The following is a 14,663-nucleotide window of genomic DNA, read 5'->3' on the forward strand; positions in this document are numbered from 1 at the left end:
AGTCGGAATGTGCGCTCAATGTTATGGAGCCACTAATTGAACACTGACCGAATCTGGTTGAGTCGTCCTTGATCAAATGATGCAGCTGGAGAGGAGATCTGAGCTCTTCTTTATGGCAAGCAGATGCATATACCCGTTATTGGGAGGCAGTTTAAACTTCCCATACTCGTTACATGGCGAGATTCTAGAGATTTTTTAGTACGGGTACTTCTACTGTACATTGTAGAGATATTGTGGGTATTTCTATAGAACGCAGATCTTCTGAGACTTGTATGACACTTACTGACCGAGATCACATCCTCTTGGGGCCATAATTCAGTCCATCATTTACGAGTACAAGTATTGTACTCGCACTGGGCCCGACAGGATGGAACAATGGTGGATCATAAGGCTTGCGCGTCGGATCTGATGAATCTTTCACTATCCCCAGTTGAGAGGGCATGGTTCCGAAGCTTCAGACCGACCCAGCCTTTGCTGGCCATTGTGGCATCTCACGATTGATGGTGCCCGGAAACGGCACAACTTGTGGAAAAGGCTGGTAAAGCCCCCAGCTTAACTAGGGCCACTTGGGTTTAGCAAGCCCCAAAGCCGAGCACGATACGCGACGGCGCGTGAGCTCATTTACGATGACTGGACGATCATTCGTGGCAACGAGGCACCAAAAGTCCAATTGATACTCACTGCATCTGCCGCTTTCGTCATGCAGGCTTCGATTGTCGAAAAGTCATGGTGATCGCCATCTCCGATCACTTTCGTTCCAGCGAGTGCCACGACTCACCGATACCCATCACGTCGCTATAAATCCCATGTTTTAGCTTTTGATGGCGTCCCATGTCCCATTGACGAGACGCGGCAACGCACCCACTGCACAGTGGGCGATCAATATGTGTCGTCCTTGAACATCCCCCCCATGTCTGCTCATGATGGTTGCAAATGGCAGGGTGGCAGGGCCGCCTATCATCCCTGGAACTACTTCGTAAGGTGTCTGTTGTTGTCTTCAGCCGAGTCGACCTTTCTTTCCTGTACATCCTTGTCCCTTGTTGTCTTGGAGCTTGCTGTTCGGCCGTGGGCTGTTGCGTTGGGTAGCCACCTGACCTTGAGCGCCTCCTTTCCCACCTATTACACACTCCTCATCAGCCTGATCTCCCTTCGACGCTCGTTCGTGCAAAAAAACCACAAGACACCTCCGGGGTCATCCCAACCATGGACAATATTCGCGCGAAGTCCGGCTTCCTTCCTGGTCTTTTTGGCCACAGGAGAGGTAGAGTCAAGACCGCAGAGAATTCGACCGGAGTGACACCAGAAGGCGAAGACGAAAAGATGCAAGGCCCCAAAGCGCACCCATTCTTTCTGAGGATTCCCAATGGCCCTCGAAACCACTTTGTCGCCATGGCCGGCGAGTTTGTCGGTACATTTCTCTTCCTGTACGTTTTGCTACACCTCGGCGGCTCCGACGATGATTAGATGCGCTGACAAGGCTGTTTTGCAGATTCTTCGCATTTGCTGGCACACAGGTAGCCAACACTCCTCAAACTACGACCGGTAGTACCAGCACAAACCTCCCACAAGGTCCGAATCCCGCACAACTCCTGTACATCAGCCTTTGCTTTGGATTCTCGCTTGCGGTGAATGCTTGGATATTCTACCGCATCTCAGGTGGACTTTTCAACCCAGCTGTGAGTGGTTTCGGGATATGGGGAGGATGAAGTGACTGATTGCATACAGGTGACATTGGGTCTTTGCTTGATCGGGGCGGTGCCGTTCCTGCGTGGGCTTCTCGTCTTCATTGCCCAGATGCTTGGAGCCATGGCCTCTGCAGGCGTCGTCAAGGCATTGTTTCCCGGCCCTCTAGCTGTCACCACCTCCCTCAGTGGGGGAACGAACAAGGCACAAGGACTGTTCATTGAGATGTTTCTCACGGCCCAGTAAGCACTTTTTGGCTGTATTCACCTCTGGATGTGCGTGAGACTAAAAGTGACCCATCTATAGACTCGTCTTCACCATCCTCATGCTCGCAGTTGAGAAACACAAGGGCACATTTCTTGCTCCCGTCGGCATTGGGCTTTCCCTCTTCATCGCCGAATTGGCTGGTAAGTCCATTGTAGATCCCCCTTGACCTTTCAGCAGCTGATCGTCCAGGTGTGTACTACACCGGCGGTTCCTTGAACCCTGCTCGGAGCTTTGGTCCCTGTGTTGCCAACTCCTACTTTCCACCCGAACATTGGATCTACTGGCTAGGTCCTCTGCTGGGGTCGTTGATCGCTTCTGGCTTCTTCTGGTTCATCAAGAGCTGCGAATACCAAACCGCCAACCCTGGTCAAGACTTTGACGACCTGGAAGCTTCCGCCTACAACCCCGAATTGGACATTACTCGACCGGTGGTCAGCCCCACGGCCGTGATTGAACCAGTGCCGTCCCGCGACGGCGTGCCTAGGACTTCAAAGGACGACAGGAGCACGTCTCTCCTCTCCACACAACGTGTTGCGTCCTCCCAAGACAATGAGCCGGCCGCCGGTGGTGCTCCAGCTCCCGTACACCACAGGACTACCCTCGACTGATCTCATCATCATCTATATTTCCGAGATATGGATCTGCAATCTCAGGCTGAATTACTGCAATGAATTATTTTTTTCATGTTCTGGCTTTTGCGAATACCCCGGGCCCTATTCATGCTCAAGCGTGCAAGCAGTTTTGCCGAAGTTTTGATCGTTACGAGCTTGAAAAGAGCTTCATTGGAGTACCATGTTGCTTTTGGATATTGAAATTGATGTCCGTACAAAAAGTTGGTGCAAGTAAAGATAATTTTTGGATACGTGAAGACATGGAAACATGGACATTTGAACAGCAATGACCAATAGTTATTAATAGCCCACACGAGCAGACAAAAGTGTGGAAAATAATACATTTAATTCTGTTTCACAAGTCTTGCTCACAACCCCCTAACTTGAAAAGACGGAGCCTATCAACTCGTTGATTTGGTCATGTCATCGTCGAATTGATGCTTGACGTCTTCCAGGAGCTCTGATTCCTTGTCAAGTCGGCCTGGCAGTGCCAACAAATGGTACACAGCTTGTCGTCCTCCAATCTGATCACTAACCATAGTGGCGTCTGGAGTCTCGCTGGTTGACAATACAACGACCTAGTCATGCATCGCGCAGTACGAGGAGTGGTCTGCCAGTCAACGTTCGTCCTGGAAGAAGGGCTTCCTCAAGCCGGAGCAAATATCGGCCGCAAGTGAGTGCAGGGCCCCCGAGGCACCGGAAAGTCCGTTGGCCTAGGTTGGTGTAGAGGCTTCTTTCATCGGTCTCTGACCTCAATTGCTCTTAGTTCCCATCCCATCCCATCTGCCAAGGGCTGATCGTTGGATTTCATGCATGATACGACTCTGAGCAAGAGGTCGTTGAGGTGGCTAGATACTTTTTGTACCAGTAAGATCCAAAGAAGACTCGTATTTCATGAACCGTATTTGCTGTGTATCCTTTGGATCTGTTCCTGCACGTTTGTGGACTGTTGATTTTGCTGAAGTTGTGGTTGGCCTGGTATATCAAGCTTGGCCCGTTTTCGTCGCTCTTCTTCCTCCTGCTCGCCGAGGACACGTGCAGCGGCTTCGGCCACAGGATCTGCGCCCGAGTTTGCACCGGTCCCATCCGTTCGTGCTCTGAGGCGCTTGAGGTTTGCTGCGACGTCTGTGCCACCAAGATTGGTCGTAGAAAAGCGCGCGGCGGCTTTGGACTGTTGTTCCTTCCAGCGTGGATCGAGTAGTTCGATGCGTAGATGCGCATCGAGCTCGGCGACGGGAATTTGTTGACCGCAGTTCGGACACAGTGCTGTTGCGGCGCGGGCGGCCCGTTGCTGGGCGCGAGGGACGTAGTCCTGCTTGATGCGCATCGGGGGTTGACCTGAAGCAGGCGAGGGCGTCGGTTGAGACGGTGCCTGAGGTGGGATCTGAGGAGGCATAGCAGCGGGGACGGGCGAGGGTTGTGGTTGAGCAGGTGAGGGTGTGTACACTGGCATTTGGACTTCTGGCATTTGGGCTGGAGGATTTTGGTAGCCATTCTGCTGGTGTTGAGAGTATGGGTCTGTATATCCTGCATAAGCATAGTCCATGTCTGATGTTGGCATAGCTTCTTCGATGCGCATGTCCGGTCTCGCGAGACTCATCATAGCTTTCTGCTCCAGACTTGCGGATTGGAGATCGTTCAGCGTCGTGGGGGGAGGGAGATCGGCCTGATCATCTGCTTCTGTAAAGAGGACCGTCTCGACGACGACAAAGTCGTGCCAGTCTATTTGAGCGTATGCCAAACGCTCCGCTTCCTCGGCCTCTTCCTTCTTTTGCTTCTGTGTTTCCTGCCATTTGATGTACTCTGATCGCTTCTTTGCTCGCTCCAGAACACGGAATCGATTTTGGATGTTTGCCTGGAGTTCTTGTATGCGTGCCTGCTCTGCTTTCTGACCTTCAGGTCCGGTTTGTAATAGAAGCGTGTACTGATCCACTAGACGCTGAAAGAAATTGTATAAAGAATGCTGAGGTCGCAGGAAGTCGAACTGGAAATTTCGCGCCTCGCGAGCCGCGAGTGCGGTCATCCAGCTCTTTCCTTTTCGGGCAACGTGTAGCGCCGTAAGTTTGACAACTTCAAGATCTAGCGCAGAGATATTGGGCATGCGCGCGCTGAACTGGAACTCTGGAGGTGGTTCGGGTCCTTTGGGCTTTTCGGGAACAGGCGTTGCGTCGCCAGCCCGGCCTGCTGAGACAGCAGTGCCGCGGCCAGAGCGTACTTCGTCCAAGCGCCACTGGTAGAAGGGAGCATAGGCATCGGCAGGATTGAGGAAGGAGAATTTGGGATTTGACACTTCTTTATCTCGAATTCGATCCTCGAAAACGGTTCCATTACGAGCGACATAACCTGCGGTCTTCTCGATGATGGCTCGGATATCCTTTGGAGGTAGGACGACACCCTCAGGAGGCTTAGAGACCGACTCTGGCAGGTCTGGGACTGCGCCGTTTGAAGTCATGGTGGTTGCGAATTTGTTGAAATTTGTTTCCTCCTCTTGCCTGCAGGTGCGACTGGCTTTGGCGCCAGGTAAGCTTTGCTGCGAGCACTCTTATTTCTGATAGATTCTGTTTGGCGTGGGGAGAATGTGTCGAGGTCAGTGTACGAGTATCACAGAAAGACTGGTCGTTGGCGGAGTTGTAATCGAAAACAACGGGATTGACGAAATTTCCTTTGGAGAGATGTGGCTGAAGGCAAGGCTGTGGCTAGTGCGTGAGTAGGAGTACGGTATACTGTACGGACGAGTAACGAGTAACTGGAGTTAGCAGTCTTTTAGTTAAGTGGGAGCTCGAACACGCCCGCCTGGAGAGCCTATACTTAGCAGCCTACTTGGACCTAAACTTGCCTAGGTGCTAGTGAGGCGCGCGACTTCGGGCTTGTCGCTTGACAGGGGCCGCTACGGGTGCGTTCACTGTTCACGACGCGCATGTGGCCTTTGTGTCACTTTTTTTGACTGCGACTTGATGCATCCATAGAACAACTTGTCCTGTCAGGTCTCCTGAACATTTGTCCTTTTCTTCACCATTTCTATCCCTTTGCTCATCTTCTCTTCTTCTATGCTTGTTGTTCATACCTCTCTTATGATGGTCTTCTGACCTGTTCAATAATTCTTCATTTCTTTCCCGTCTCTCTTTGACCACATCACCCCTGTCTCTCCGTTTGGGGCCGAAGTCATCAATCACCCTTCTGCGACAACTCTCGAGTCGAGATCGAGAGCTATCTCGTATCTGCCCCAGCTGACTTCTCTCCGACCTAAACATGGCTTATAAACCTCGAAAGAATGGGGCTCTGCAAAAGGGCCAGTCTCCTGCGCCCACGAAAGCAGTTACACTGAAAAAGAAGAGCTATGCATCAGACGGAGTAACAGACAACGATGTCTTCCTCCTCCCCATATCAGACTACCAGATCATGGGGCTATTGACCGTGCTCGCTGCAGTGGTCCGTCTTTTCCGGATCTACCAGCCGACGAGTGTAGTCTTCGATGAAGTTCAGTGAGTTTGTCTGCGGCTTTGAGGAACAAGCGCTCTAACGACTCGATCAGCTTCGGTGGTTTTGCAACCAAGTATATCAAGGGAAAGTTCTTCATGGACGTCCACCCGCCTTTGGCCAAGTTGCTCATCACGCTCGCTGGTTGGGCCGCCGGTTTCAAGGGTGATTTTGACTTCAAAGATATCGGAAAAGATTACCTGGAACCTGGTGTCCCTTATGTCGCGATGCGCATGTTGCCTGCCATTCTCGGTGTCCTTACCATCCCAACTATGTTCCTGACCCTGAAAGCTGCCGGATGCAAGACAATTACGGCTTCATTGGGTGCCGCTCTGCTGATTTTCGAGAACGGTCTGGTCACGCAATCCCGCCTCATTCTGCTCGATTCTCCATTGGTTATCTGCACTGCATTTACTGCTCTGGCATGGACTTGCTTCAGCAACCAGCATGAACTGGGTCCTGAAAGAGCATTCGATGCCAGTTGGTGGTTCTGGCTAGCAGCAACCGGTCTGGGTTTGGGAGCAACTGCTAGCGTCAAATGGGTTGGCTTGTTTACGATTGCTTGGGTTGGCAGCTTGACTGTCCTGCAACTATGGATCTTGCTTGGTGACACTGCCAATGTCTCTGCGAGAAAGTGGTTCAAGCATTTCTTTGCTCGAGTCTTCTGCTTGATCGTCATTCCCGTTGCATTCTACGTCGGCATGTTCGGCATTCACTTCCTGTGTCTAGTCAACCCGGGCGATGGTGATGGTTTCATGTCCTCCGAGTTTCAAGCCACGCTCAACAACAAGGGCATGGCCGATACTCCAGCAAACGTTGCTTTCGGTAGTGAGGTGACTATCAGGCATCATAACACTCAGGGTGGCTACCTTCATTCGCACTCTCACATGTACCCAACTGGCAGCAAACAGCAACAAATCACGCTGTACCCGCACAAAGACGAGAACAATGTTTTCCTCCTTGAAAACCAGACCCAGCCAATCTCAGCAGAAAACACTACTATCCCAGGTCCTCAGGCTTGGGCGAACCTTACTGAGGGCCCTCAATATATCCACGATGGCGACGTTGTCAGACTCTACCACACCATTACCCACCGTCGTATTCACTCTCATGATGTGCGACCTCCGATCACCGAGGCGGAGTGGCAGAACGAAGTGACTGCTTATGGCTATGAGGGCTTTGAGGGCGATGCCAACGATCTCTTCCGAATCGAGATTATCAAGTCAATGTCTGATGGCGAAGAAGCCAAACAGAGACTGCGAACCATCCAGACGAAGTTCAAGCTCGTTCACATCATGACCGGTTGTGTTTTATTTTCTCACAAAGTCAAGCTTCCAGATTGGGGTTTCGAGCAACAGGAGGTCACCTGCGCTCGGGGCGGTACTTTGCCAAACAGTGTCTGGTACATTGAGCAAAACTACCATCCTCAGCTGGATGAAACGGCTGAAAAGGTAAACTACAGGAATCCTGGCTTCTTGGGCAAATTTTGGGAGCTACAGAAGGTTATGTGGAAGACCAACGCTGGCCTCGTTGAGTCCCATGCCTGGGATTCCAGGCCTGGTTCGTGGCCAATCTTGCGACGTGGTATCAATTTCTGGGGTAAAGACCATCGTCAGATCTACCTTCTCGGAAATCCTGCCATCTGGTGGCCTTCCACCCTCGCGATCTTGACATATGTTATCTTCAAGGGCATTGCTGTCCTTCGATGGCAGCGAAGCTGCAACGACTACTCCAATGTCGTTTTCAAGCGATTTGACTACGAAATCGGCCAGACCGTCTTGGGCTGGGCGCTACACTACTTCCCATTCTATCTCATGGCACGACAACTCTTCTTGCATCATTATTTCCCAGCACTCTACTTCGCCATCATTGCAATGTGCCAGATCTTTGATTTTGCTGCGAACCGAATCTCTTCGCTTGGATTAAAACAGCATCCCGAGATCGGACGTGCTGCGGCAGTTCTTTTTGTCGCGTTCGCCGTCGGAGTGTTCACTCTTTACGCACCCCTCGTATATGGTAATGCATGGACGCAAGATCAATGCAAGGCGGTCAAGCTCTTCGACACATGGGACTTTGACTGCAATACCTTCTACACCGATGTAAAACGCCATGCAATCCCACTAGCGACATTTTAGCTAACAGAAATTAGTACTCTCAATACTCTCAGATCCAACCCAGTGTAGGCGGCGCCACTCCCACAGTTCCATCAGCACAGGTTGCTTCATCACGAAAGGACGACCCATCGGCAGTGACTCCACAGGCTGGTGAACCGAATGTCATTGGCCAAGAAGAGCGCGTAGAATACCGCGACCAAGATGGCAACTTGTTGGACGAAGAACAAGTCCAAGCTCTACTGAATGAGGGAAAAGCTTCGTTTCAAACTAGATATGAAACAAGAACACGACTCGTTGACGAAGAAGGCAACGAGATCAACCCATCGAGCGTTGCGCCAGACCATCCTGACGTTGAGGGCCAGAACCCATCAACTAGAGGCGTACCAGAAGAACAGGCCAAGAACAAGCCTGCGGAGGCCAACGCGGGAGGGTCGGCGAAGAAAGATCAGGACGAGAGTAAAGCAAAGCCTGCTAGTGATGCTAGCGAGGCGACGAAGTGAAATGACCGATCTCCTTTTAGTTTCTAGATTCAAGCACGGAATGATCTGGTCAAAATGAATTGGAGGTAGGACAGAGTAATGGCATTTTGCATGTAATAACAGGGGACAAAAAACAGATAAGAGGCAAAAGAATTCGAATGTTATTGGCAATATCTCCACGAATGTTCTGGCAGTCCGATCTTTAGATTGCTGACGGAGTACTAAGGAATGAGACAGGACAATCAATCCCCTGGGCCTTTTCCCTTTCTTTTCTTGCTCCATGATGTGGAGGGTCGAGCTTGGATTAACCAACTTCGAGTCAGCCCCACATTGTGCCTTTGAACAGCCGGGGTAATCGAAGGCACTTCGGCATACACAAGATCTCGGACTCCCGTCATCACTTGCGATTTCTTTGCTAATACAAGACACGTGTTGCTGTATGTTCAGACCTCGACATCATTCTTCGATTCCTGAAGAACCTGATTTCTTCATTTTTTTTGCTTCTGAGCGAGTCCGCTGGAGTCCTAAACCAAATCTACCGATATCTGTCATTACAGCAGAATCGATCTAGACGCGGGGGCAGACCGACCAGCTCAACTCTTCGAGGGGACGCATTGTAAGACGGTCCAGGCCTGTAGCACGACAGATACTTGAACCTTTGGCTTCCACTCATTGTATCCTTGAACCGCTTCACATCCCACTCGGTGCTTCTTGGTACCTCAATATGGCGGAATACGACAATGTCCCCTCCAGAGCAAGCGTCAAAGTCGACAAGTTCGAATTGTCCATCCCCGACGAGCAGATTTCGGATCTCAAGACTCTGCTCCGCTTGTCCCCTCTTGCCCCAGAGACTTATGAGAATCTGCACACCGACGACGGTAAATTTGGAGTCAGTTATGAATGGATGAAGAAGGCCAAGGAACACTGGCTGAACAAATATGACTGGTCTGTCTCTCTCCAACCCCTTCCTCCCTCCCCCCTTGCGCTCAGCTTCACAAACACATAAACAAAAGAAGCCCTGACTTGGGTGAGAACTGAGCGAGACTCTTTTTTTCCCCCTTCAGGCGTAAAGTGGAGACGTACAACAACTCCTTTCCGAACTATATCGCTCACGTCAAAGACGACGACGGTGAGACGTATCGTATGCACTTTGCCGCGCTCTTCTCGAAACAGGAAAATGCAATTCCGATACTGTATATGCACGGTTGGCCCGGGAGTCACTTTGAATTTCTGGATATCTTGAACTTGTACCGCAAGAAATATTCGCCGGAAGAGCTGCCTTACCACGTCATAGCCGCTACACTGCCGGGGTGGACGCTCAGTTCGGGCCCTCCCCTGACAAGGGACTTCGACACGCTGGACGTCGCGCGCCTCATGAACAAGTTGATGCACGGCCTCGGGTTCGGGTCAGGCTACGTGATCCAAGGGGGCGACATTGGCTCCTTCACGGGCAAGGTCATGATTGGAGTGTACGATGAATGCAAAGGTGCGTCGTGTCGCCACAATCAACCACAGCCCTCCCCCGCAAAAAGAATCAAAACTGACTTGAGGGTCCTGCGCTGTTTCAGCTGCTCACTGTAAGTTACAAACCACCCGCACCCGACCTGGAGAGTGTAAGTTGGTTGATGGGTGATCGTTGCCAAAAAGTCAACTTTGCCGCGCAAAACGAGATGCCGCCGGGTGTGGACGAGAGTCAATTCACCGAGGCCGAGAAACATGCCATGGAGACCCGGGCAAAGGCTTTCTATACCACTGGAATTGGGTACGCAAAGGAACATGGGACGAGGCCAGCGACGATCGGGTTTGCTCTGTCGGCCAGTCCTCTTTCGCTTCTTGCCTGGTGAGTGAAGAGTTCTTTTGCGTTGTGACACAACAACATCAAGCTGCCTGTGAGATTTGGTATGACTGATTGACACGGATTTATGAATTTGCAGGATCGGCGAGAAATTCATCGAGTGGACCGACGTGACTCCTCCTCTTGATCAGATCCTCGATTCGATATCACTATACTGGTTCACACAATCCTTTGCACGTTGCATTTATACTTATCGAGAGGTGAGGTTCAACAAGGATCATTTAAACCCTCCCTCCCCAGTCTTACCCTCTGGGTGTAAGCTTTGCTGTTGCTATTGCTATTGCTATTGCTAATGTGTCCGTTTGGACGAAAATTAGTACTCCGCCGTACCAGGTGGCCGCGTATTGCCGCACAGCGATCCTAAATACAACAATCGTAAACCCATCGCGTGGTCATGGTACCCGAAAGAGGTTTTTCCGGTGCCCAAAGCTTGGGCGGTTGCGCAGGATATGAATCTTGTGCTTTTCAGACAGCACGAAGTGGTAAGTTTTTTTGCTCTTTTCTGGGCCGATGTGGTTGCAAACCATGATGGGGCTGTAACAAGAACACTTCTAGTAGAAGATGTGCCGGCTGACTTTCAACGTCCTCGTACGATAGGGAGGCCACTTTGCTGTGATGGAGCAACCTGAAGAAATGATGCAAGACATGGAGGATTTTCTGCAAAAGATCGGATGGCCCTTGAAGTGAGAGAGAGAGATAGAGAGCGCGTCGCGAGGAATGGAGAGAGAGAGATATGTCACGCACCCGGGCACATGCTCTCACTGTATGACTTGATTAGGAGTAGCACTTGTCCTCGGCCCTGCCCGCCCTCATACAACTCTCTTGTGCAGCTCTAATTTCCTACAAGTTATTTCGTGTCTCTACCATTTCCTCGGGAACCTTCCCAATACGTTCAGGTTGTTGCTCTAGTGGTACATCTACGCCACCCCCAGAGACCTTTGAGTTCTTTACGACATTGAATACTGTCGAGGCTGCAAACAGCTCATCTATCTCCTCAAGAGATCTGCCTCCTGTTTCGGGGAAGAAGAAATAAACGGCTGCAGGTTTGGTCAACGAACTGGCACCCTGGGACTTGACGACAGAATCCTAAACTTACTCGGGAGGATGAGACCGAAGTTCATGCAGGCGTAAATGACGAAGTATCGTGCATGGATGTGAGAAAATCCAACAGGAGTGACCTCGGCTATCATGAAGTTCAGTATCCATGTCGTGCTGGTGGAGATTGCGGTTATGAGGACTCTCGCTCGGACCGGCGCGACCTCAGCAGAATAGAGGAAAGGCAGGCCCAGAAACCCGATGGGAAAGAAGAATGAAAACATAAAGAGACAAATTCCAGCAACAATGATGGCCGCGCAGTTGTCGGGATAGGACGCTGTTCCGGCTGCTATCGCCATACAGCATCCCATGCCGATGGCGGAGAACAACATCAACTTGCGTCGACCAAGCCTGTCGATCGTGTAGACTGCTATCAAGGAGCACAGTGTCTGCCAAGTGAACACGCTTGCTCCAAGGATGCTAGCGATGCGTCCGGACAGCGCCAGGTCAAGCTCAATGGTCGGCCCGATATAAAATGAAATGGCATTCACTCCGCACAGCTGCAAGAAGGCAAGGCTTTGGCCAATCTTGTTACCCACAAAGATACATGAAAATGCACCCATGAAGCATCCGAGTGTGTATGACGCTACCGCGGTCCCTTCAAGATCTGTGAGCGGGTTTCATTCGCGGACTGTCTCTGGCGGAGATTGGCTTACCTTGAATGGTCGAGTTATGTGCCGCCCGACGACCGGTTGTGGAGACAGTGTTGATCTGGGGGAATGTTTCGACCCAATCTGGTAGGTTGAGAAGACCACCAGCGCAGGCGTTGTTGTATCCCAACAGCAGGAAGGCTGGTCCGACAACGGTGAAAAGCATCAGCCTGTTGAGCTTGTGCCCACGCAGACCGTAGAAACGAGCCATGTCGAATATGGACGATAGCCTTCTCCGCTGTGTTGTCGTTGTTGAGGTGATGGTATACCTCTTGAAGACATTATATGATGAGCGGGCCCCTCACCCACTTTATATGCCAGATGTCTCGGTTGGCATTCTATGAGGATCGCCCGTCCTTACAGATGGATTGCCATTAGAACACGGGGGAACGATACCACTGCGTGGTTGTCATTGCCAGCGGTGGTCCGATCTTCCCAGGGTACATCTTCTCCGTCCTCGACGACGCGATCTGTCCATGCCATGATACTTTGGCCCCTCTTCTTTTTCACCATCGAAACCGAGGATGAGGAAAAAGCGAGGTGGTGCATTGAAGTGGTAATGCAGACGGGGAAGCTCGAGGAGAGCGCTGTTTCAGACGCGGACTATAGATGTGTAAATGCAAAGCAGACAGCAAGGCTAATGAAGGAAGTCACGGAGCAGCAAAAGAAGAGAAGCACTAGGGTTGATTCGCGCTTCGCGGCTCTAGAGCTGTTCGGCTATGCTTTTCCAATCGTATAGAAACAGAAAGTCCGTCTCTCTACCCAAAAATTCGTCTTCTGCTCAGAAGATTTCACGAGCCGAATGCTTCAAAGTGAGCGAGGGCTTGTGAATTGGTAGAAAGAAACCTGTGAACGTGACTGGAGGAACCCGGCCGGATTAGCCAGAGCTCACTTCAAGCAATAGACAAGGCGTGCTAGTCAGCTGCAGTGAACATGTAGAGCATCGGCTACTTGCCACTCGAAATGCGTATGCTCGGGTGTCGGCAAAGCAACTCGGTTCCAGCTATATGCTCGACTCGGGTAGTGGAGAAGTTGTGGCCTTTTACTAAATGAACCATGTCTACGGCTTCTCGACCACGAGCATCTATACACCCGACTGGGCTTTTCTGTCTCTTCGTCATCGCGAACCATGGTCTTTGGCGCCAAATTGATTGCTCAATCGCTTCATGACCTTGGGGTCAAGGTGATTTTCGGCCTTCCCGGGTTACCGGTGACTGACATCGGTCAAGAGAGTCTATACCTTGGCCTTCGCTTCATAACCTTTCGTAATGAACAGGCCGCGGTTTACGCGGCAGCTGCGTACGGCTACCTGACCGGGAGGCCCGGTGTGTGTTTGTCTGTGGGAGGGCCGGGTGTGTTCCACATCATGGCCGGTGTACGTTGACATTGTGACAACTTCCCCTCAAGTTATAGGAAAGACCCTGAGACAGTAATGGTGGCCTTTTGAACAGATACCACACGCGACCGCCAACTCGTGGCCGTTGTTGGTGCTCGCGGGTTCCAGCGAGACCCACAATGCAAACAAAATGGCATTCCAGGAAGTCGACGCCATTTCCCTGATGACACCGCACGCAAAGCTCGCACTGCGTCCTCCATACCCCGACATGATCCCAGGATTCATCAGAGATGCCTACCGTGCAGCCATGTTTGGTCGCCCCGGTCCCGCATTCGTCGACCTACCGGCCAACTTGATCTTGGGTGGCCACGATGTCCCAAGGCAAAGATTGTCGGCGCTGCCCGAGGCACCGAAGTCGACCGCGCCAGAGGACAAGATAAGAGACGTTGTCGACGCTCTCAAGGCGGCCAAGGCACCACTGGTGGTGGTGGGTAAAGGGGCAGCGTACGCGCGAGCCGAGCAACAGATCCGGAATCTGATCGATCGGTAAGAAACTCTGTTGGAAGTTTTATGCAGACCCAAAAAGGGGTAAGTTCTGACAGTTCTGTGTGTAGTACCGGTATTCCTTTCTTGCCTACACCAATGGGGAAGGGTATTGTTCCGGACTCGAACGCGCACAACGTCTCTGCTGCCAGATCGACGGCTTTGAAGGGTGCGGATGTTGTCTTGGTCCTTGGTGCGAAGCTGAACTGGATCCTCTCTTTCGGGCTGGCTCCCAAGTGGAATCCGGCCGCTAAGATCATTCAGATCGACCTTGTTGCCGACGAACTTGGGAAGAATGGTGGCGATCCAGCGCTGAGCCTGGTCGGAGACGTCGGCCTTGTGATTGAGCAAATCACTTCCCAGCTGGGAGGATGGCGATGGCAGGGACAGTCCTCGGCCTTCCTTCACGAGCTCCAAGCCGCCAAGTCTAGAAACGAAGAGAGGGCAACGAAAAAGGCCGCAGTTGGTAAAGTCCCCATGCGCTTCGAGCGAGCCTTCGACATAATCAAGACTACCCTGGATAGCCTGTCCAACCCCGCCGACGGTGATGTCG

At 51.6% G+C, this 14,663-nt stretch overlaps 5 protein-coding genes across 7 annotated transcripts; 3 read left to right on the forward strand and 2 right to left on the reverse strand.

Annotated features, from left to right (window-relative positions):
- Positions 1-1,203: 1,203 nt before the first annotated feature.
- PV06_03249 (uncharacterized protein) lies at positions 1,204-2,558 on the forward strand (the record flags this gene model as incomplete). Its single annotated transcript, XM_016404013.1, has 5 exons — positions 1,204-1,424; positions 1,490-1,676; positions 1,726-1,925; positions 1,990-2,090; positions 2,140-2,558. 5 exons carry the CDS (start codon positions 1,204-1,206, stop codon positions 2,556-2,558), a joined length of 1,128 nt encoding a protein of 375 aa, XP_016265018.1.
- A 295-nt stretch (positions 2,559-2,853) lies between these two features.
- PV06_03250 (uncharacterized protein) lies at positions 2,854-5,179 on the reverse strand. Its single transcript, XM_016404014.1, has one exon. The coding sequence runs from the start codon at positions 5,011-5,013 to the stop codon at positions 3,454-3,456; it is 1,560 nt and encodes a 519-aa protein (XP_016265019.1). The 5' UTR covers positions 5,014-5,179; the 3' UTR covers positions 2,854-3,453.
- A 361-nt stretch (positions 5,180-5,540) lies between these two features.
- Positions 5,541-8,894, forward strand: PV06_03251. 2 transcript variants are annotated; one of them, XM_016404015.1, is made up of 3 exons: positions 5,541-6,043; positions 6,094-8,137; positions 8,188-8,894. In XM_016404015.1, the coding sequence occupies exons 1-3, from the start codon at positions 5,811-5,813 to the stop codon at positions 8,650-8,652; spliced, it is 2,742 nt and encodes a 913-aa protein (XP_016265020.1). In that variant the 5' UTR covers positions 5,541-5,810; the 3' UTR covers positions 8,653-8,894. The 2 variants fall into 2 exon arrangements, with proteins under 2 accessions (XP_016265020.1, XP_016265021.1); XM_016404016.1 differs by having other exon boundaries at positions 6,094-8,894.
- A 239-nt stretch (positions 8,895-9,133) lies between these two features.
- On the forward strand, positions 9,134-11,247 carry PV06_03252 (the record flags this gene model as incomplete). Of its 2 annotated transcripts, XM_016404017.1 has the most annotated exons (7): positions 9,134-9,576; positions 9,696-10,117; positions 10,200-10,208; positions 10,279-10,471; positions 10,566-10,686; positions 10,804-10,968; positions 11,084-11,247. In XM_016404017.1, the coding sequence occupies exons 1-7, from the start codon at positions 9,356-9,358 to the stop codon at positions 11,171-11,173; spliced, it is 1,221 nt and encodes a 406-aa protein (XP_016265022.1). In that variant the 5' UTR covers positions 9,134-9,355. The 2 variants fall into 2 exon arrangements, with proteins under 2 accessions (XP_016265022.1, XP_016265023.1); XM_016404018.1 differs by lacking the exon at positions 9,134-9,576 and having other exon boundaries at positions 9,667-10,117; positions 11,084-11,173.
- A 79-nt stretch (positions 11,248-11,326) lies between these two features.
- Positions 11,327-12,442, reverse strand: PV06_03253 (uncharacterized protein; the record flags this gene model as incomplete). The annotated part of the gene is made up of 3 exons (XM_016404019.1): positions 11,327-11,523; positions 11,583-12,179; positions 12,238-12,442. 3 exons carry the CDS (start codon positions 12,440-12,442, stop codon positions 11,327-11,329), a joined length of 999 nt encoding a protein of 332 aa, XP_016265024.1.
- Between the last annotated feature and the right edge of the window lie 2,221 nt (positions 12,443-14,663).

This window comes from Exophiala oligosperma (assembly GCF_000835515.1).
Source record: "Exophiala oligosperma strain CBS 72588 unplaced genomic scaffold supercont1.3, whole genome shotgun sequence".
Lineage (NCBI taxonomy): Eukaryota > Fungi > Ascomycota > Eurotiomycetes > Chaetothyriales > Herpotrichiellaceae > Exophiala > Exophiala oligosperma.

Excerpts from the sequence above, each read along its gene's own strand:
- PV06_03251 (XM_016404015.1), top strand. The coding sequence starts at position 5,811 with ATGGCTTATAAACCTCGAAAGAATGGGGCTCTGCAAAAGGGCCAGTCT. Across the intron at positions 6,044-6,093 it reads GTAGTCTTCGATGAAGTTCA|CTTCGGTGGTTTTGCAACCA; the intron begins GTGAGTTTGTCT and ends CGACTCGATCAG. Across the intron at positions 8,138-8,187 it reads GCAATACCTTCTACACCGAT|TACTCTCAATACTCTCAGAT; the intron begins GTAAAACGCCAT and ends AACAGAAATTAG.
- PV06_03250 (XM_016404014.1), bottom strand. The coding sequence starts at position 5,013 with ATGACTTCAAACGGCGCAGTCCCAGACCTGCCAGAGTCGGTCTCTAAG.